Below are 22,241 nucleotides of genomic sequence, written 5' to 3'. Positions count from 1 at the left end.
ACAAAGTGAGAGAGTGGCATGGACATATATACATTACCAAACGTAAAACAGATAGCTAGTGGGAAGCAGCCGCATAGTACAAGGAGATCAGCTTGGTGCTTTGTGACCACCTAGAGGGGTGGGATAGGGAGGGTGGGAGGGAAGGAGATGCAAGAAGGAAGAGATATGGGGACATATGTATAACTGATTCACTTTGTTATAAAGCAAATTGAGAGAGTGGCAACACACCATTGTAAAGCAATTATACTCTAAAGAAGATGTTAAAAAAAAAGACGATGGAGTTTCTGAGGTACAAAGAAAAGACAATGGTCAGGAAGTGGTAATGGGGAACAAGAACATGAAGGGTTTTTCAAAAAAACCCCAGATTTCACTGAAGAGGGCTGGAGGGAAAGCAGTATCTGATTCTAAGCTCTTCAAATGTATAAAAATATTGAGATGTAAAAAAATATTAAATGCAGAAATTAAAATTCTAGGTAGTAATAACATACTGGCATTTGTGGGTGACAGGTCACTGAGTAGAAAAATTGTAAGTAATCACACAAAGATGTTGAACAATGTTTCTCAAATTAGCATTGGCTAGGGAAGCTAGATAAAATGCAGAGTCCTAGCTCGCATGCCATACAACTGGATCAAAATCTCTAAGAGCCTAAAGAGGGCCCTGGGTGACTCTTAGGTACACTTGAGAACCAAGAGCATAGACAGAGGAGGGGATCTAAGGGGAAAAAAGTGACAGCCTCGTGCTGCTCTTTCATCTACTCTTGGTGGTGTTAACCCACCGCTCCCTTAACTCCTCTAGGGAATGAATATATACAATAATCATGGAGTTATCAGTTTTAATAAAAACAAAGTCAGCAAAGGCGGAGGTAAGTTACTTACCATATCTAAATGGGAACTGACGATAAACAATCTGATATGCAGAGTACTCTGTACAAAAAAGCTTCAACACTTAGTACCTTCAACACTTACAAAGCCCCTACGCTGTTAGGTGATAAATAAGACAAGGACACTGCCCATGGAGGACAGCTAGTAACTGGTAGTCAATGTTCCTCAGTATTGGCATTTTGGGTTCAATACTCCTTCCTGTGTGGAAAAGTCCAAACCATGTTTAGTGTCCCTGGTCCCTGTGCCCTACACACCAGTTTCACTCCCAGTCATTCTGACAACCAAAACAATGTCTCCATACATTTCCAATGCCCTCAAAGGATGGTACTGCCCTGTTGAGAGCTACTGATAGCTAGTAACCATCCTGGTGACAGGATGCACAGCGGATCACCCTTCCACCTTTGAAATAGCTCAGTAGTAGTCCTAGAGATGAGAGAAAATTGGTTTCAGGAAATAGCACTATTAGAAGCAGCATTTTCCTACATGAAGGTTGACACTATGAGCAAATCTGTACTATGAACATACCTCTATTTTTCCAGTTAACCTCTCAATTTCAGACCGATCTTCCCTGTGATTTTTGGCATTTCCTCTGAAGTCTCTTACATGTTTTCTCTGTAGCTTTTCATAGCTTCTCTTCAGTCTGCCTAACTGTAGACACAGTTATTTCTAGACTTAAAATTTAAGAATGTGTAAATAGTGCTGATACAACAAATTGGCATTATGAAAGCACGCATAGAGCTCACTAGTACCCCTGAAAATAGACAGCATGTCAGATAAAATAACTCAAAACTACATATAAAAAATAAACACCAGAAAAGAAATATATTGAGTCAAAGAAAAAAATAAAGGGAAAATATTTTATAAACAGAAGTTTAATTTTTCTTACAATGTACAATCGCCTTACACTTAGGGGCCCCCAAACCTGCCCCCACAATAAAAGCAGCAAATAAAAACCCTCTCTTCTCTAGGCCTGTGGTTCTTGAACCATTCTCCTGCAGAACACTGAGTAAGTAAGCAAGAGAGGAGTACTGTGGAATTAAATGAAAATAAAAGCAGTTTTTTCCCAATCTGAAGAATAAAACTGAGTTAACTGATAGAATTTTCTTACTTTTCTTATCTATCCCAAAATGCTTCTGAAACCTTTGGATCCTCCATTATTTAAAATCTAGTAACTGATTCAACTTAAAAATTAAAACATTTAATATAAGCTTTTGGTATCAGTATTTCATGGTATTATACAAAAATAGCTCTATTTCTTTCAGGTACTCAACCAACAAACACATTTTAGAATCGCTGTTGTAGGTAGTATCAAACATATAAATAGGCAAGATTCTTTACCTGGGTTTAAGAACAGAGAAATAGATTTCCACCCCTGCACCTCCCTTGGTATATATACATCCACTCTATGAAGTAGAAACTGGCTCATTAACAAAATTCTCATGGGTTGAAGAGACAGAATTATACAACACATAACAGAATTAAAATCTTACTTCTTCATGTAGTTTCTTTAACTCCAGCTTATACTCCATGGCCATCTCTTGCTTGACTTTTTCATGTTCTTCAACCTGCTGACGCAACATTCCAACCTAAAAGCAGAGAGGTGGTAGCATTTTTCACTATTAGCATTGAAACAATAACCCTGAAACACAAAAATAGAAAATAACCTTTGTACTTATCTGTGAATACACGTTCTCAACTGTACAATTTCTCAGGAAGTCAAATATCTAATTATTTAATAATCCATAACAATGCCAAAAAATGGAAAACAAGCAACTGTTCTAGAATTTCTAAGTTTACAGGGAAACTTCCTCTGTCTCATTTATTCCCCCCAACGCTTTTTATCGAAAAAAAAACCTCACATAAAATTAAGAGAGATAAAGTTACAAGAACCTTGGAATCTACAAATATGGAACAAAAATCTATAAGACTTCAAGAATAAATTCTATAAATCAAAGTACAAAATAGTAACATCAGACAGAAAGACAGCAGGCGACTTGTACCTACTTTACCATTTACCCCACTTCAAAGAAAACCAGTTTCACCAGCCAGAGTGAGCATGTTATCCTAACCCATTTTTCATTGATGCCAGCCACAGCCTAGCTCATGCCCAGCCCTCACTTCCATCAATATCCATCAGCATTTCTCTACATCTTTCAATAACCAGTTAGCATTTCATCTACTAATAGCTAGAAGGGAAAGGAAGAACTTGGAATAGTAAGTAGTAATCTCAATCACAATACAGAATGGTAATTTAAAAATAAAAAAACTGCAGATCTTAAAAGTTCTCATCACAAGAAACAAAAAATTTGTGACTATGTATGGTGACAGATGTTACTAGACTTACTGTGTGATCATTTCACAATATATACAAATATCGAATCATTACACTGTATAACTAAACTAATATAATGTTATATCTCAATTATACCTGAATAAAAAAAATACAGAAATAAAATTCTTGTAAGAACAAGGAGTTAGATGTGCTCTCACTCCCTCTTGCGAGAGCACCAGAATCACAACTGGCTGCTGGACAATCATCGACAGGAAGACACTGGACTTCACCAAGGAGGATACCCCACGTCCAAGGACAGAGGAGAAGCCACAGTGAGACAGTAGGAGGGGCGCAATCAGAGTAAAATCAAATCCCATAACTGCTGGGTGGGTGACTCACAGACTGGCGAGCACTTATACCACAGAAGTCCACCCACTGGAGTGAACGTTCTGAGCCCCACGTCAGGCTTCCCAACCTGGGGGTCCGGCAACGGGAGGAGGAATTCATAGAGAATCAGACTCTGAAGCCTAGTGGGAATTGATTGCAGGACTTCGACAGGACTGGGGGAAACAGAGACCCAACTCTTGGAGGGCGCACACAAAATAGTGTGTGCATCGGGACCCAGGGGAAGGAGCAGTGACCCTGGGGGAGACTGAACCAGACATACCTGCTGGTGTTGGGGGGTCTCCTGCAGAGGCGGGGGCTGGCTCTGTTTCACCGTGGGGACAAGGACAATGGCAGCAGAGGTTCTGGGAAGTACTCCTTGGCGTGAGCCCTCCCAGAGTCTGCCATTAGCCCCACCAAAGAGCCCGGGTAGGCTCCAGTGTTGGGTTGCCTCAGGCAAAACAACCAACAGGGAGAGAACCCAGCCCCACCCATCAACAGTCAAGTGGATTAAAGTTTTACGGAGCTCTGACTGCCACAGCAACAGTCAGCTCTACCCACCTCCAGAGCCTCCCATCAAGCCTTTTAGATAGCCTCAACCACCAGAGGGCAGACAGCAGAAGCAAGAAAAACTACAGTCCTGCAGCCTGCAGAACAGAAACCACATTTACAGAAAGACAGACAAGATGAAAAGGCAGAGGGCTATATACCAGATGAAGGAACAAGAAAAAACCCCAGAAAAACAACTAAATGAAGTGGAGATAGGCAACCTTCCAGAAAAAGAATTCAGAATAATGATAGTGAAGATGATCCAGGACCTCGGAATAAGAATGGAGGCAAACATTGAGAAGATGCAAGAAATGATTAACAAAGACCTAGAAGAATTAAAGAACAAACAAACAGAGATGACCAATACAATAACTGAAATGAAAACTACACTAGAAGGAATCAATAGCAGAATAACTGAGGCAGAAGAAAGGATAAGTGACCTGGAAGACAGAATGGTGGAATTCACTGCTGCGGAACAGACTAAAGAAAAAAGAATGAAAAGAAATGAAGACAGCCTAAGAGACCTCTGGGACAACATTAAACGCAACAACATTCACATTATAGGGGTCCCAGAAGGAGAAGAGAGAGAGAAAGGACCCGAGAAAATATTTGAAGAGATTATAGTCGAAAACTTCCCTAACATGGGAAAGGAAATAGCCACCCAAGTCCAGGAAGCAAAGAGAGTCCCATACAGGATAAACCCAAGGAGAAACACGCCGAGACACATAGTAATCAAAGTGGCAAAAATTAAAGACAAAGAAAAATTATTGAAAGCAGCAAGGGAAAAACGACAAATAACATACAAGGGAACTCCCATAAGGTTAACAGCTGATTTCTCAGCAGAAACTCTAAAAGCCAGAAGGGAGTGGCATGATATACTTAAAGTGATGAAAGGGAAGAACCTACAACCAAGATTACTCTACCCGGCAAGGATCTCATTTAGATTTGATGGAGAAATCCAAAGCTTTACAGACAAGGAAAAGCTAAGAGAATTCAGCACCACCAAACCAGCTCTACAACAAATGTTAAAGGAACTTCTCTAAGTGGGAAACACAAGAGAAGAAAAGGACCTACGAAAACAAACCCAAAACAATTAAGAAAATGGTCATAGGAACATACATATCGATAATTACCTTAAACGTGAATGGATTAAATGCTCCAGCCAAAAGACACAGGCTTGCTGAATGGATACAAAAACAAGACCCATATATATGCTGTCTACAAGAGACCCACTTTAGACCTAGGGACACATACAGACTGAAAGTGAGGGGATGGAAAAAGATATTCCATGCAAATGGAAATCAAAAGAAAGCTGGAATAGCAATACTCATATCAGATAAAACAGACTTTAAAATAAAGAATGTTACAAGAGACAAGGAAGGACACTACATAATGATCAAGGGATCAATCCAAGAAGAAGATATAACAATTATAAATATATATGCACCCAACATAGGAGCACCTCAATACATAAGGCAACTGCTAACAGCTATAAAAGAGGAAATTGACAGTAACACAATAATAGTGGGGGACTTTAACACCTCACTTACACCAATGGACAGATCATCCAAAATGAAAATAAATAAGGAAACAGAAGCTTTAAATGACACAATAGACCAGATAGATTTAATTGATATTTATAGGACATTCCATCCAAAAACAGCAGATTACACTTTCTTCTCAAGTGCGCACAGAACATTCTCCAGGATAGATCACATCTTGGGTCACAAATCAAGCCTCAGTAAATTTAAGAAAATTGAAATCATATCAAGCATCTTTTCTGACCACAATGCTATGAGATTAGAAATGAATTACAGGGAAAAAAATGTAAAAAAGACAAACACATGGAGGCTAAACAATACGTTACTAAATAACCAAGAGATCACTGAAGAAATCAAAGAGGAAATAAAAAAATACCTAGAGACAAAGGACAATGAAAACACGACGACCCAAAACCTATGGGATGCAGCAAAAGCAGTTCTAAGAGGGAAGTTTATAGCTATACAAGCCTACCTAAAGAAACAAGAAAAATCTCAAGTAAACAATCTAACCTTACACCTAAAGAAACTAGAGAAAGAAGAACAAACAAAACCCAAAGTTAGCAGAAGGAAAGAAATCATAAATATCAGAGCAGAAATAAATGAAATAGAAACAAAGAAAACAATAGCAAAGATCAATAAAACTAAAAGTTGGTTCTTTGAGAAGATAAACAAAATTGATAAGCCATTGATAGCCAGACTCATCAAGAAAAAGAGGGAGAGGACTCAAATCAATAAAATCAGAAATAAAAAAGGAGAAGTTACAACAGACACCGCAGAAATACAAAGCAACCTAAGAGACTACTACAAGCAACTTTATGCCAATAAAATGGACAACCTGGAAGAAATGGACAAATTCTTAGAAAGGTATAACCTTCCAAGACTGAATCAGGAAGAAACAGAAAATATGAACAGACCAATCACAAGTAATGAAATTGAAACTGTGATTAAAAATCTTCCAACAAACAAAAGTCCAGGACCAGAGGGCTTCACAGGTGAATTCTATCAAACATTTAGAGAAGAGCTAACACCCATCCTTCTCAAACTCTTCCAAAAAATTGCAGAGGAAGGAACACTCCCAAACTCATTCTATGAGGCCACCATCACCCTGATACCAAAACCAGTCAAAGACACTACAAAAAAAGAAAATTACAGACCAATATCACTGATGAATATAGATGCAAAAATCCTCAACAAAATACTAGCAAACAGAATCCAACAACACATTTAAAGGATCATACACCACGATCAAGTGGGATTTATCCCAGGGATGCAAGGATTCTTCAATATACGCAAATCAATCAATGTGATACACCATATTAACAAATCGAAGAATAAAAACTATATGATCATCTCAATAGATGCAGAAAAAGCTTTTGACAAAATTCAACACCCATTTATGATAAAAACTCTCTAGAAAGTGGGTATAGAAGGAACCTACCTCAACATAATAAAGGCCATATATGACAAACCCACAGCAAACATCATTCTCAACGGTGAAAAACTGAAAGCATTTCCTCTAAGATCAGGAACGAGACAAGGATGTCCACTCTCACCACTATTATTCAACATAGTTCTGGAAGTCCTAGTCACGGCAATCCGAGAAGAAAAAGAAATAAAAGGAATACAAATTGGAAAAGAAGAAGTACAACTGTCACTGTTTGCAGATGACATGATACTATACATAGAGAATCCTAAAACTGCCACCAGAAAACTGCTAGAGCTAATTAATGAATATGGTAAAGTTGCAGGATACAAAATTAATGCACAGAAATCTCTTGCATTCCTATACACTAATGATGAAAAATCTGAAAGAGAAATTTTGGAAACACTCCCATTTACTATTGCAACAAAAAGAATAAAATACCTAGGAATAAACCTACCTAGGGAGACAAAAGACCTGTATGCAGAAAACTATAAGACACTGATGAAAGAAATTAAAGATGATACCAACAGATGGAGAGATATACCATGTTCTTGGATTGGAAGAATCAACATTGTGAAAATGACTATACTACCCAAAGTAATCTACAGATTCAATGCAATCCCTATCAAATTACCAATGGCATTTTTTACAGAGCTAGAACAAATCATCTTAAAATTTGTATGGAGACACAAAAGACCCCAAATAGCCAAAGCAGTCTTGAGGGAAAAAAACGGAGCTGGAGGAATCAGACTCACTGACTTCAGACTATACTACAAAGCTACAGTAATCAAGACAATATGGTACTGGCACAAAAACAGAAACATAGATCAATGGAACAAGATAGAAAGCCCAGAGATAAACCCACACACCTATGGTCAACTAATCTATGACAAAGGAGGCAAAGCTATACAATGGAGAAAAGACAGTCTCTTCAATAAGTGGTGCTGGGAAAACTGGACAGCTACATGTAAAAGAATGAAATTAGAACACTCCCTAACACCGTACACAAAAATAAACCCAAAATGGATTCGAGACCTAAATGTAAGACTGGACACTATAAAACTCTTAGAGGAAAACATAGGAAGAACACTCTTCGACATAAATCACAGCAAGATCTTTTTTGATCCACCTCCTAGAGTAATGGAAATAAAAACAAAAATAAACAAATGGGACCTAATGAAACTTCAAAGCTTTTGCACAGCAAAGGAAACCATAAACAAGATGAAAAGACAACCCTCAGAATGGGAGAAAATATTTGCAAATGAATCAACGGACAAAGGATTAATCTCCAAAATATATAAACAGCTCATTCAGCTCAATATTAAAGAAACAAACACCCCAATCCAAAAATGGGCAGAAGACCTAAATAGACATTTCCCCAAAGAAGACATACAGACGGCCACGAAGCACATGAAATGATGCTCAACATCACTAATTATTAGAGAAATGCAAATCAAAACTACAATGAGGTATCACCTCACACCAGTTAGAATGGGCATCATCAGAAAATCTACAAACAACAAATGCTGGAGAGGGTGTCGAGAAAAGGGAACCCTGCTGCACTGTTGGTGGGAATGTAAATTGATACAGCCACTATGGAGAGCAACATGGAGGTTCCTTAAAAAACTAAACATAGAATTACCATATGACCCAGCAATCCCACTACTGGGCATAGACCCAGAGAAAACCGTAATTCAAAAAGACACATGCACCCGAATGTTCACTGCAGCACTATTTACAATAGCCAGGTCATGGAAGCAACCTAAATGCCCATCAACAGACGAATGGATAAAGAAGTTGTGGTACATATATACAATGGAATATTACTCAGCCATAAAAAGAAACGAAATTGAGTCATTTGTTGAGACGTGGATGGATCTAGAGACTGTCATACAGAGTGAAGTAAGTCAGAAAGAGAAAAACAAATATCGTATATTAACGCATGTATGTGGAACCTAGAAAAATGGCAAAGATGAGCCGGTTTGCAGAGCAGAAGTTGAGACACAGTTGTAGAGAACAGACATATGGACACCAAGGGGGGAAAACTGCGGTGGGGTGGGGATGGTGGTGTGCTGAATTGGACGATTGGGATTGACATGTATACACTGATGTGTATAAAATTGATGCCTAATAAGAACCTGCAGTATAAAAAAAGAACAAACAAAACAACTAATACTAAACTTTCATTGGGTTATTTGTATGGAAATATGTTAATATAAATGTTTCAGACATTACATGAAATTTCTAAAAATCTTATATGTTCTGGTATAATGTTATGTCATAATCCTAGTTATTACTTTAAAATGTATATCTCAGAAATAACTAATTTTCTTGTCAACTGCATTATTATGAACTTTCATCAAATCTCTAACCGTGGTCATTTTTAAGTCTTTTGTCATTTACAGACAGTTCTGGGTGTACTCTGATGCTTTTGTAAATATGTTCCTATAAAAGGGTTTCATCTTCAGGAAATTCATGGAAAAGACTCTGACAAGTACAGGTTTCTGGTAACTGACTGTACTGCTGAACTGAATGAATAAGCATTTTCAGAACTCTAATGAAAAACTGATGAACTCATAAAAGTGCTAACAAAAGATCAAGATGAAAAAAAAATTAATTACATGGGACTGAGTGAACTGATGAGGATGAGTATAATTTTTGTGACTTTCTGTTTGAATTTAAAAAAAGAAAAAAATCCCACAAGGACTCAGAGGCAAAGAATATACAAATCAATTTTCACTGCAAAGTAAAGGAGCTGTTACAGTGGAGGATTACTGGACTGAATGTCAATATTATGACATAGTATGAGTGTGTTTCATGTTTGGTAATGGCAATCATTGTTGCTTTTGTTGTGGTCATCCATGTACAATGCTTGGTGTCAGTCTATTTATCTCTTGTAAAAATAAAAAAAATTAAAAAAAAAGAAGTTGAAAATATAGCATATTACCAGTTAACAAATAAAAATCAGCATTAAATGTATTAAACTAGATTCTATATGAATTATTTTAGTTAGAAAATTAAACCAATGAAAAAAAAAAAAAAGAACAAGGAGTTAATGCAATTCCAATTAAAAATTCTAGTAGAATTCTTTTTTGGAACGAGAAAGTGATTCTGAAGTTCAAACCAGAGGAATGATTAAATATAGCCATTAAAATAGAAAAAACTGCTTAAAAATTTTTTTTTGATTTAAATGAGTATTTACTGAATTCCTGGACAGGGAGAAACTGAGCTTAAAACTAATGAAAGAGTCATTTGAGAATGACAGATTTGACTCTGCAAAATGTGAAACTTCTTTATTTGAAAAAATCCCATTAAAATTAAAAACAAATAAACTGAGAAAACCTTTTACAAAAGTACGTCAAAGGGTTTTTAGTATTTAGGTATCTTTTTGTAACTTGTTTCCACTATGTTCAAAGAACATACTCCATTATTTCAAGACTCTGAATTGTGTCAAGATTCATCATATGGTCAGTTTTGGAAAGAGTTGCTTGTGCTAGAAAAAAACGTACACCACAGTTCTCTTGTGCAATGTTCTGTATATATAAATTAGGTCAAGTTTGTTGATCATGGTGCTCAAATCTACATCCTTACTGATATCTGTCTCTTGTTCCATCAGTTACTAAGAAAATTGGGTTAAAATCCCCAACTACAATTGTGGCTTCATCTATTCCTCCCTGTAGTTCTGCCACTCTTTGCATACAGATAAGAGAGAGAGAGAAAAATTTAAAATTAATTAGATACTTACAAATTCAGATTTTTTTTTTGTCTTAGTTTGAGTTCTCCCAAAAGTGTAGATTTTAGGGCAGGTAGGTAATTGGACGTGATCCCAGGAAACACAGTAAGGAAATGAAGAGAGAGACCCAGAGAAGGAAAGAAAGCCAATACAGTGTGTTACTGAGCTGATTTCTGCAGTAAGCACTGGAGCCACTCCCACAGGGAACTCACCAAGGAACCAAACAGAATGTGTTTCAGAATTGTCCCTCTAAGGGATGGGAAGTTGGAGAGTTTATCCACTGATTCCAGTCCCTCCACTGCTTGAGGCTTGCCCCAGGAGTGTTAACTGCCCCTACAATCCCAGGTTTCACCTGAGCAGCTTTTAAGTTTCCAGAAAGAGAAGCACAGTGTAGTGAGATGCTGGCAGTACACAGTGAGCTGTATGTAATATCCAGGTGAAATGCGGGGGCAAGGAGGATGTGATACAGGCCAATAAGAATATCTGCTACAGTTACATATCCTGAGATTTCATATTTTATCATTATGAAGTGTTTCTCTTCACCTTTGGTAATGTTCACTGCTTCTGCTTCAAGTACAGTTTAGCTACACCATCCCTCTATTCAAAGTGTTTGTATGGTATATATTTTAATTTTACATTTTACTTTCAACTTTGCTGTATCTTTATAAACATCAAATAATTGAGTTCAATTATCTTTACCCAGTTGGACAATTTTTATCTTTTAATTAAGCCATTTAGTACATTTACATTTACCAGACCTCTTGGGATTTATATCTATTGTCTTACTAAGTGCTATTTGTACTTAATAAGCTCTCCGTTCCTATGTTTCTTTTTCTCTCCTTTCTTGCCTTCTTTGGGGCTGATAACTTCTTACTTCATTTTTCTCCTTCTGTTAGCTTAGAAGACATATACTCTATTAACATATTACTATATACTTTTAATGGTTCTCTCAAGATTAAAACTTAACTAATTAATATTAGACTTAACTAATGTTAATTAGATTAACATTAGCTAACATTAACATTAGTTTTACCAATTCCCAGGCAACCCAAGGACTATAGAAATACTTTAATTCCATTTACCCCCCACCAACTTGACTGAAATGCCATCATAATTCCACATATATGTTCAACTGAAGGCTCTTGTTGCTATATACAGTAAATATTCGTTTAGATTTACCCACATATTTACTGTCATCTTTCGTTTCTTCCTTTATCCCTTGAGCTTCCATCTGGGGTCACTTTCCTTCTGCCTGAAGGACATTCTTTTAGTATTTCCTTGGTGCAGGTCTCCTAGTGACAAATTCTCTCAATCTTTGTTGATCTGAAAATGTCTTGGTTTCACCTTTATTCTGGGTATAGAATTTATTTCTGGTTTGGCAGGGAAAAAAAGTCATTTCTTTGTGGACATCATTCTATTGTTTTCTGGCTTTCACTGTTTTAGCTGACAAGTCAGCTGTTAGAAGCTGTTCGTAGATCACCTTTTCTTCTTGGTAAATATCTGGTTTTGTTTTATTTTGTTTTCTTTGATAACTTTTCAGATGTCCTCTTTGTCTTTAGTTGTCAACCTAGGTAAATATTTCTTTTTGTTTATCTTGCTTGAGGTTTTTGGATTTCTTAAGTACATAGCCTTCCTCACTTTTGGCAAAATCTCAGTCAATTTATCTTCAAATATTGCTTTAGCCCATTCTCACTTTGTTTTCTCCTTCAGGGATTCCCAAAACACTCATATTTGACCTTCCCATTGTATCCTCCTTTCTCTTATCCTCTCTTCTATATTTTCTATCATTCTGTCTGTGCTTTATTCCAAACATTTTCTTCTGTCATATCTTCCAGTTCACCAATTATCTCAATCTTTAAGGCCTTAATTTCGTTTATTCTATTTTTCAACATTATGATTTCCACTCATCTTTTAATAGTTTCCAATTCTTTCCTGAAATGCTCAATCTTATCTTTTATCTCCTTGAACACAGTAAACAGCTATTGTAATTTCCTTTCCTTTTCTTTCTTTTACTTTCTTTCTTCCTGTGAAAACATCCTTCCTGGAGCTTGCCATTCTCAAATATTGGTAAGTTACTCTAGGCTACCTGTATAGCTGTCATCTTGGGAACTCCCTTCACCATTATTCTGGAGGCTTTCTGTGCTTTTCTGCTTTTTGCTTTTTAAAAAAATTCTCTGTCATCTTCTTCAAAAGTTTACTTCTCATTTTGGTAGAACATTCTTTTGAGATTTTATATGTCTGAAAATACCTTTATTCTCTTTTCACATCTGGTTGAAAGTTTGATTGGCTGTAGAATTTAGTAGTAAATTTCACTCAGGATGTTTTTAGTTAATTGTGAATCTTTCAGACTTTAACATTTGGTAATGGCAGACTAGGTATTCTGGGCCAGTCCATACACTGAGGACAACTATATAAGTAAGATTTCTTAAAAAATGTGCCTGAAGTCAAGTGCTAACATGATAGGGAAGAATTACCAGGTCAGCAACTGGGCTAGGCTAGAGGTGGAGGGAGGTGAGCCCAGAGTTTGGGGCAAGTATTAATTGAAACTAGAGAAGGCAGCTGAAAGGATAAGAGGCCAAATGGGGGTTTTGATAACTTCGAGGGGCTATGAGAATAAAAGATTTGGTGCCCAAGACAGCTCTGAACCCCTCCTTGCTTTGAGTTGGGACCCTGAAAGGCTGTACCCTAGGAGTAAGAATGGGCCAGATGTAGAAAAGGCCTTCTTGAAATCGCCAATCAACTGCAGACATCTGAATCTCTAAACTCAGTTTAAGATGATCTTAAGAGAGCGCTAATGTCTGTCCCCAGGCATCTCCGAAGTGCTAGGGACTCCAGAAACTTGGAAAAAGCAACCTAAACTTTCTCCAAAGGGAAAAAAAACACTATTCTGTGTCTTAAACTATTTCTTCAAATAATTTTACAAATACAGTGCTTGATAACCCACTCAGAAAGTAATCCCACACACACAAGGAGATAAGAAAACAAAAGTGAAAAAAAGCAGAAGCAATAAAAGATAGAAAGAGATCCATGGCAAATCTAGATATTGGCATTATCAATTCTTCCTATCATTGAGAAGGTACTTTTTAAAAAAGCAAATAAAAATGAGACAGTTACTAATTCCCCAGAAAACAAAAACATTGTACAAGAAATAAGTTTGATTATTATTATGCTATCTGACTCAGTTGTAAATAATAATTACCATCTTAATGATATAAACACTAAACACTGACCTAACCAAAAATTAAGATATACAATTCTGGCAGGGTGAGGGGATGGAAATTGTATATGAGAGCAAAGCCCTTATTTTTTATAGCAGCAAGTTAATAGATAAATAGTTAAAACTGAAAATTAAGAATATTGCCATAAAATGTTATATAGAAATATGAAGAGAATAACAACAACAAAAAAAAGAGTTAAAGACACTGAAATGACTGCCTCAGAGAAGCAAGAATCCTAGGTTCAGAGGAATAGGGCAGATGATCACTTTTTTTTCTTACGAGCTTTGTAGAACCATTTTTCTTTTCATTTACTATGTGAGGCAAGCATAAATATAAAATGTGAAGAAAAGATTGTTTAATTTCATTTATTTACCAGAGTCTGGTTCATAATGGGCACGCAACAATATCTAAATTTCTTAAAGAAAAAGAGGAGGAAAAAAGAGGTTAATTGCTGAGAGCAAGAGATAGCATTAGAGAAATGGAAGCGAAGGTTTGAAAACTGTCAGTATGGATGATATCGTTTTAACTACAATTTAGAGTTTTCAAAGTGGTTTCTTAAACAGTAACTCAATCTTCACAACAACACGGGAACATAGGGATTATATCCTAATTTTACACATGATGAAATGGGCTCAGAGAGGTTAAATTATTTGGCCAAGGCCATTCAGCTGAGAAAAGGCACAGCCAGGACTCCAAATTCCTTACTTGTTTCATTAGCTCTACCTGCTCTGTAGGGCATTAGAAGGTAACAGCAGCAGAAATGTCCATTAAAACCGATCGAATCCCAACAATGTAATCAGAAAACAGATCATTCACTTATGAAATGAGTTGTTTATACTAGTACTCCAAGTATGATCTGCAGATGGGCTGGAGCTGGTCACAACAGCAATCCAGTGTGAGATAAGAACCTTGAAGCAGAATGTAAATCAACTATGTTACAAAACACACTGTGTAGTGCAACTGACAGTTTTATACAGCAAAACTTTCTGTGAAGTGAAGGATGCAATGTACTACTTTACATTCTGGTGCAAGCCTTTTATCTCACCATGGACCTGTCATTTCAGTAGCACTGGTTTATACCATAGGACTGACTGCTTCTAGGCCTGAAACTTTCAAACAAATAAAACTGACAAAAACTTAAAGCTCTATATTCTAGTTCTTCTATCATGTGCTATTCAAAGTAGATTATAAACATGTTATTACCAATAACAGTGAAATTACAATTTCACAGACAAACTCTATGGAACAGATTCCTATAATTAGTATTTGGTAAAAACACTTTACCTCTAGAAACTTAATCAACTTCCAGCAACCCAATCAATGAAGCCGCAAATCATTGACAGCTACATTTATAAACATCTTTTATGTCCCCAGGCCAAACCTGTAATCTTCAAATCTTTACCAAGGAACCTATCTACTCAATCTCTTTAATTCCTCTTTAAGGTATTAAGTACAGGCATACTTCAGAGATACTGCAGGTTCCTTCCAGATCACAATAAAGCAAATACTGTGATAAAATGAGTCACATGAATTTTTTCGGTATTGCAGTGCATATAAATGTTATGTTTACACTGTACTGTAGTCAACTAAGTGTGCAAGAGTATTATGTCTAAAAAACAATGTATATATCTTAATTTAAAAACACTTTATTGATGAAAAAAAATGCTAACCATCATCAGAGCCTTCAGTGAGTCATAATCTTTATGTTGGTAGAGGATTTGAAATATTGCAAGGATTCACCAAAATGTGACACAGAGACATGAAGTGAGCAAATGCTGTTAGAAAAAAGGTGCCAGCAGACTTGTTCAACACAAGGTTGCCACAAACCTTCAATTTGTAAAAAAATACAGTATCGGCAAAGCATTATAGAGTGAAGCGCAACAAAACGAGTAGTTTTATTACTGCCTGTAGTGCAGTAATGCCCTTGACATCAAAACTAAGCTGCAGGAATAAGTTTCAACAGCCTGGGCATGAATATTCTCATGATCACACACACAGGAATTTCCTTAATGGGTTTCTAACAAAGTTAAACAACTTAGATATCCACATATATAGTTGATGGTTGAACAGCATGGGTTTGAACTGTACAGGTCCACTTATACATGGATTTTTTTCGATAAATATGTACTACTGTACTACACCACCCAAAGTTGGTTGAATCTGCAGATTCAGAACTGCAGACACAAGGGCCAACTGTAAAGTTATATGTAGATTTTCAACTGCATCGGGGATCAGTGCCCCAACCCACAGGTTGTTCAAGCGTCAACTGTATAGTGTTTTTTAACTAGGAAAGCACTATCACCTTAACTTTCTAAACAGAACTACTTTTGTTTGGCCCCAGGAGCAATAAAGAAGTAGTAACTAAAGTAACTTACCAAGGAGCACTGGCCCTACCTAAATTACAATTTTTAAAAAATCAAATATGATTATCATTCCATGCACTTTTTTACCCACCTTCTATATCTTTTCATGAGGTCTAATTTTATTTTTTTTAATTTTTTAAAATTTATTTATTTATTTTTGGCTGCATTGGGTCTTCACTGCTGCGCACCGGCTTTCGCTAGTTGCGGCAAGCGGGGGCTAATCTTCGTGTGGTGCACAGGCTTCTCACTGTGGTGGCTTCTCTTGTTGCGGAGCATGGGCTCTAGGCGCACAGGCTTCAGTAGTTGTGGCATTCGGGCTCAGCAGTTGTGGCTCGCAGGTTTAGTTGTTCCGTGGCATGTGGGATCTTCCCAGCCGAGGGCTCAAACCCACGTCCCCTGCATTGGCAGGCATATTCTTAACCACTGCGCCACCAGGGAAGTCCCATGAGGTGTAATTTTAAAATACATTCTCAAAAGTCTACCCAAATTTTAAAATAAATTCCAGTTTAGCAAGTGGCATTCTCAGAACACTGAATCTAACACGGCCAATGTTACTATGTACGGTGGACCCTTGAACAACATGGTTGAACTACATGAGTCCACTTATATACGGATTTTTTTTTCAATAAATACTACAGTACTACATGAATTCATGAACGTGGAATCTCAGATAAGGAGGATTGACTGTAAAGTTATATGTGGATTTCCAAGTGCATTGGGGTCGATGCCCCCAACCCCCACATTGTTCAAGGGTCAACTGTACTGCTTTGACCCAAAGTGCACATGGCCAACTGAGAGATTCTCTTGACAAGGAAAGAAACACTTTATGAAGCCTAACTCTTTCCTTGTGACATGAAACATTTCTAAAATATTCTTGATAAGTGAGTATCATCAACAGAATCTACCATTCACAGAAACACCCCTGAAGAAGCTGAATGACAGCACTAATGAGTGGTGATCCTACTGGTAGGAAAGCCCATCTAAGTGGGGCTTGGGACCAGTGTTTCCCTACAACTCTTCCAATCCTTCTGAGATCAACATTGATGACAGAAATTTAGGGGCAATTCTTGCACTTATATATGCTTTCTGCTTCCCTTCCAATATTCAATGTTCTTTTCACTGTACCAGCTAAATTAAGAGAAATCAATTAGCAAATGTTATTAAACTTTTCCCCCAAATCACCAATAACATTGGGTGATGAGATCGCAAATAATATTTATTTTCTTTTCTTTCTTTTTCCCTAATTGTCAACAAGTGCAAATATAAATTTTTTAAGAAGAGTTTCCTGAATTTTATTTTAAACCTAACCAAAAGAAGCCAATTATTGAATTTGGGGCTTAACTTTTTACACTAGTCATACAATGAGGCCAAAAACAACATTCGCTAAACTCGGTGATTATTAACATAGGCATGTAATAGAATGAAGGTTTTTACAAAAATCATGTGACACCCTTTACATTTTCTTAAAGAAGTTATTGTATGTATTCCATGTGACCAAGGTAACATGATCCTTGAAATAAATATTACTATTCTTATGCATTTTCACCAATGAATTCTTCTGAAAGAAACCATCAGAATTTGACACACAAATGCTTTCTTTGCATTATGAAAAAGACAGTATCACCAGTTCAAGATGGCAATGTAGGAAGATCCTGAACTCACCTCCTCTGACAGACTCACTGGATCTACAGCTAAATATGGAACAATTTCTTCTTGAAAAAAGAACCTAAAGCCTAGCTGAGTGACAACCACACATTGGGTAAAAGAGAAGAAAACCATACAAAAGCCTGTAGGGGAGATGGGGACACAGTCTCAACATAAACCTCACCCCTGGTATAGCAACCAACAACCAGAAGAGAACTCAAAACTTCCTGAGGAGCAAAGGGTTCAAACCCCACATTGGGCACCCCAGCTTTTAAGACATGCATTTGAGAGATAAGCCCCCAAAACATCTAATTTTTGAAAACCAATGGGTCTTGTGTCCCAAGACCCACAAAATGATAGTGATGAGAAACACCTCTTAGAGGGCTCATGTGCTTAGACTCACCCACCCCAGAGTCCAGCTCAGAGGCAGCCAATCATGCTTAGACGTAAAGTGAATAAGGCTCACCTGCTTATATTAAAACCTCCATCAGAGGGGCAGGCGTCTAGTTCAACACACACATCTAGGAGCCTGCTGGAACACTCTGGGAACAAAGACTGGCAGGCACTACCTTTGCTGTGCTCCAGAGCACCAGTATCTCTCAGAAGGGAGCTTTTACACACATCAGGTGTCCTGACTTTTACAGCTGCTACCCAGGATATGATCTTGGTTACCTGGCTCTGGAGGCCAGGGGAGCTTGTGTTCTGGGTCCCAAGGAACTGTAATAATTGGTGTCACCCAGAAAGGAGCTCATTCCCCTGTCTGGTGCCTGGATTTCTGTGACGGATGCTAGGGAACACCTCTACATCAACTGGCTCTGGTGGTCAGTGGGGCTTATACTCATGGGTCCTACAGGACTGTAGCCCAAGGAGAAAGAGTTCTTAAACAGCTACAACCCTGAGGGCACAGCAAAGGCAAGAGACCCAGGAGCTCAATCTTTCTGCGAAGGGAGACTATGAACTGATCATCCTGACTGCTAACTAAGGGGCAAGCTTCTGATTAGGCATGCATCTTTTTTTTTTTTTCTTAGGCATGCATCTTGGAGTTGACTTTAATCCTTTCCAGAGACCTTGGAGGGCAGGCGCTACCTTTGCTCTCACACTCTGCTGCCTCTAGTGCACCAGTGTCTCCTGGAGGGTAGCTATACACGTGGCTGGTGCCCAGGGGACTCCCCTCGATTACCTAGCTCTAGGTGACTGGAGGGATTTGCATTCCTGGATCCCACAAGACTATGGCAATCAGAGGGATAGTTCTTGGCAGGCTACCACCCCCAAGGCACTGCACAGAAAGCAGAATGAGGCACACTCCCTAGGGTTTCTGTGAAAGAGTCCTCTTTACTTGTCTTGGACCTTCAGCCTGAGGAGCAGGCTTCAGGTTTGGCTCACATTTAGTGGCCTACGGAGTTGCTATCAAGGAACATAGGCTGTGGACGCCATCTAGGCACTCTCCCTCTGCCTTGCTCCAACCCATCAGTATCACCCAGAAAATAGTTCATCTGGAGCCCACATAGTGGACACCTCCAGATCACCTGGTTCTGAGGACCAATGTGGTCTACCCTCACCACCCCTCAGAACTGTATATATTTGCATACTTTAAAAGCTGCTGCCTGAGGGTCCAGCTTCCAGTCAACCTGAATCTAGGTGCTGAGATCCTCCACTCTGGGACAGTGACAGGTTTTGGTACATCCTCAACTACTGGGAGCTACTAAAAATGTAATAGGCTGCCTGGACAAGCACAGAGGTTTGAGAGACAACCAGGAACTGACGCAGGGTTGAATAACAAGGTTCATCTCCTACACAAGGCCACTCGATCAAGACCGCAAGAAGTGGTTGTTTCATCTACTGTACAGAAACCAACAGAGAGTCAAGCAAAATGAAGAAACAGAGGAATATGTTCCAAATGAAAGAATAAGATAAACCTCAGAAAAAATCTTAATGAAATGGAGATCTGTAATTTACTTGATAAAGAGTTCAAAGTAATGGTCATAAAGATGGGGAGAAGAATGGATGAACACAGTGAGAACTTCAACAAAGAGATGAAAAAATATAAGAAAGTACCAAATAGAAGTCACATGAACACAGTGAGAACTTCAACAAAGAGATGAAAAAATATAAGAAGGTACCAAATAGAAGTCACAGAGCCAAAGAATGTAATAACTGAACTGAAAAAAATACACTAGAGGGGTTCAACAGCAGACTAGATGAAGCAGAAGAAAATATCAGTCAACTCAGGGACAAAGCAGTGGAACTTACCTGATCAGAGCAGCAGAAAGAAAAAAGAATGAAAAAAGGAATTTATGGAACAACATCAAACAGACTAACATTTACTTTATAGGGCTCCCAGAAGGAGAAGAGAGAAAGGGGCAGAAAACTTATTTGAAAATATAATGGCTGAAAACTTCCCTAACTTGGGGAAGGAAACAGACGTCCAGATCCAGGAAGCCCTGAGAGTCCCAAAAAAGATGCTACCAAAGAGACCCACACCAAGACACATTACAATTAACATGTCAAAAGTTAAAGACAAGGAGAGAATCTTAAAAGAAGCAGAAGATAAACAACTAGTTCTATACAAGGGAACCCTCATAAAACTATCAGCAGATTTTTCAGCACAAATTTTGCAGGCCAGAAAGCATGATACATTCAAAGTGCTGAAAGAAGAAAACTTCCAACCAAGAATACTCTACTGAGCAAAGTTTTCATTCAGAATTGAAGAAGAGATAACGAGTTTTCCAGAGAAGCAAAAGTTAAAGGAGTTCACCACCACTAAACTAACCTGGCCTGACAAGAAATTTTAAAGGAACTTCTTTAAGCTGAAAGAAAGGATGCTAATTAGTAACAAGAACACATATGAAAGGATAAATCTCACTGGAAAAGTAAATATATAGTGAAGGTAGTGCATTAATCACTAATAAAGCTAGTATAAAGGTTAAAAGACAGAACTATGATTACAATAATTAGCTAAAAAGATACACAAGGTAAAAATACATAAAATGTGACATCAAAAACATAAAACATGAGAGTAAATGTTGAGCTTTAGAATGGGATCAAACTTAAGATGTTATCAACTTAAAATAGACTGTTATAGATATAAGTCGTTAAGTGTAAGACTCACGGCAACCACAAAGCAAAAACCTAGAATAAATACACAAAAGAGAAAGAGAAAGGAACATAAGCGTACCACTAAAGAAAGTCATCAAACCACAAAGGAAAAGAGCAAGAGAAGAAAAAAGGAACAGAGAAAAACTACAAAAACTGCTAGAAAACAATTAACAAAATGGCAATAAGCACATACCCATAATAATAACTTTAAATGTAAATGGACTAAATTCTCCAACAAAAAGACATAGAGTGGCTGAAGGAATAAAAAGCAAGACACACCTATATATGCTGCCTGTAAGAGATACAATTTAGATATAAGGACACAGACTGAAAGTGAAGGGACGGGAAAAGAGATTCCATGCAAATGGAAATAGAAAAGAAAGATGGAGTAGCTATACTTATATCACACACACACAAAAAAACTTTAATACAAATGCTTTAATAAGAGACAAAGAAGACATTACATAATGATAAAGGGGTTAATCCAATGAGAGGATATAACATTTGTAAATCTTTATGCAGCCAACATAGGAGCACCTAAACATGTAGCACAATTATTAACAGACCTAAAGGGAGACATAGCCAGCAATACAATAATGGTAGGGAACTTTAATATCCCACTTACATCAATGGAAAGATCATACAGGCAGAAAATCAATAAGGAGACATCAGCCTTAAACATGTTAAACCAGATGGACTTAACACATATTTATAGAATATTCTATCCAAAAGCAACACAATATACATTCCTCTCAAGTGTATATGGAACATCTTCCAAGATAGATCATATGTTAGGCCACAGATCAAGTCTTAATAAATTTAAGAAGACTGCAATCATATCAAGTATCTTTTCCAACCACAGTGGCATGAAATGAGAAATTACATGAAGAAAAATGGGAAATATACAAATATGTGGAGATTAAATAACATGCTATTGAATAACCAATGGGCAAAGAAGAAATCAAAAGAGAAATCAAAAAATACCTTGAGAAAAACAAAATGGAAATGTAACATGCCAAAATTTACAGAATGCAGCAAAAACAGTTCTATGAGGGAAGTTCATAGTGATAAACACCTACCTCAAGAAACAAGAAAAGCCTCACACAAACAACCTAACTACACCTTAACGAACTAGA

General features: G+C 37.4%; 1 protein-coding gene across 13 annotated transcripts in view; it reads right to left on the bottom strand.

The window, feature by feature from the left end:
- CEP63 (centrosomal protein 63) overlaps positions 1–22,241 on the bottom strand; it is an 81,972-nt gene that overhangs the window by 47,292 nt on the left and 12,439 nt on the right. For all 13 annotated transcript variants that reach the window (XM_036850286.1, XM_036850284.1, XM_036850282.1 and 10 more), the window contains 2 exons: positions 2,373–2,468; positions 1,408–1,530 (listed from right to left, as the gene is read on the bottom strand). In XM_036850286.1, the coding sequence (XP_036706181.1) occupies positions 1,408–1,530; positions 2,373–2,468 (219 nt within the window). The remainder of the gene's footprint in view (positions 1–1,407; positions 1,531–2,372; positions 2,469–22,241) is intronic.

Source organism: Balaenoptera musculus, chromosome 4 (assembly GCF_009873245.2).
Source record: "Balaenoptera musculus isolate JJ_BM4_2016_0621 chromosome 4, mBalMus1.pri.v3, whole genome shotgun sequence".
NCBI lineage: Eukaryota > Metazoa > Chordata > Mammalia > Artiodactyla > Balaenopteridae > Balaenoptera > Balaenoptera musculus.
Note: the sequence above shows the minus strand (reverse complement) of the source record. Positions and strands in the feature narration are given on the sequence as shown.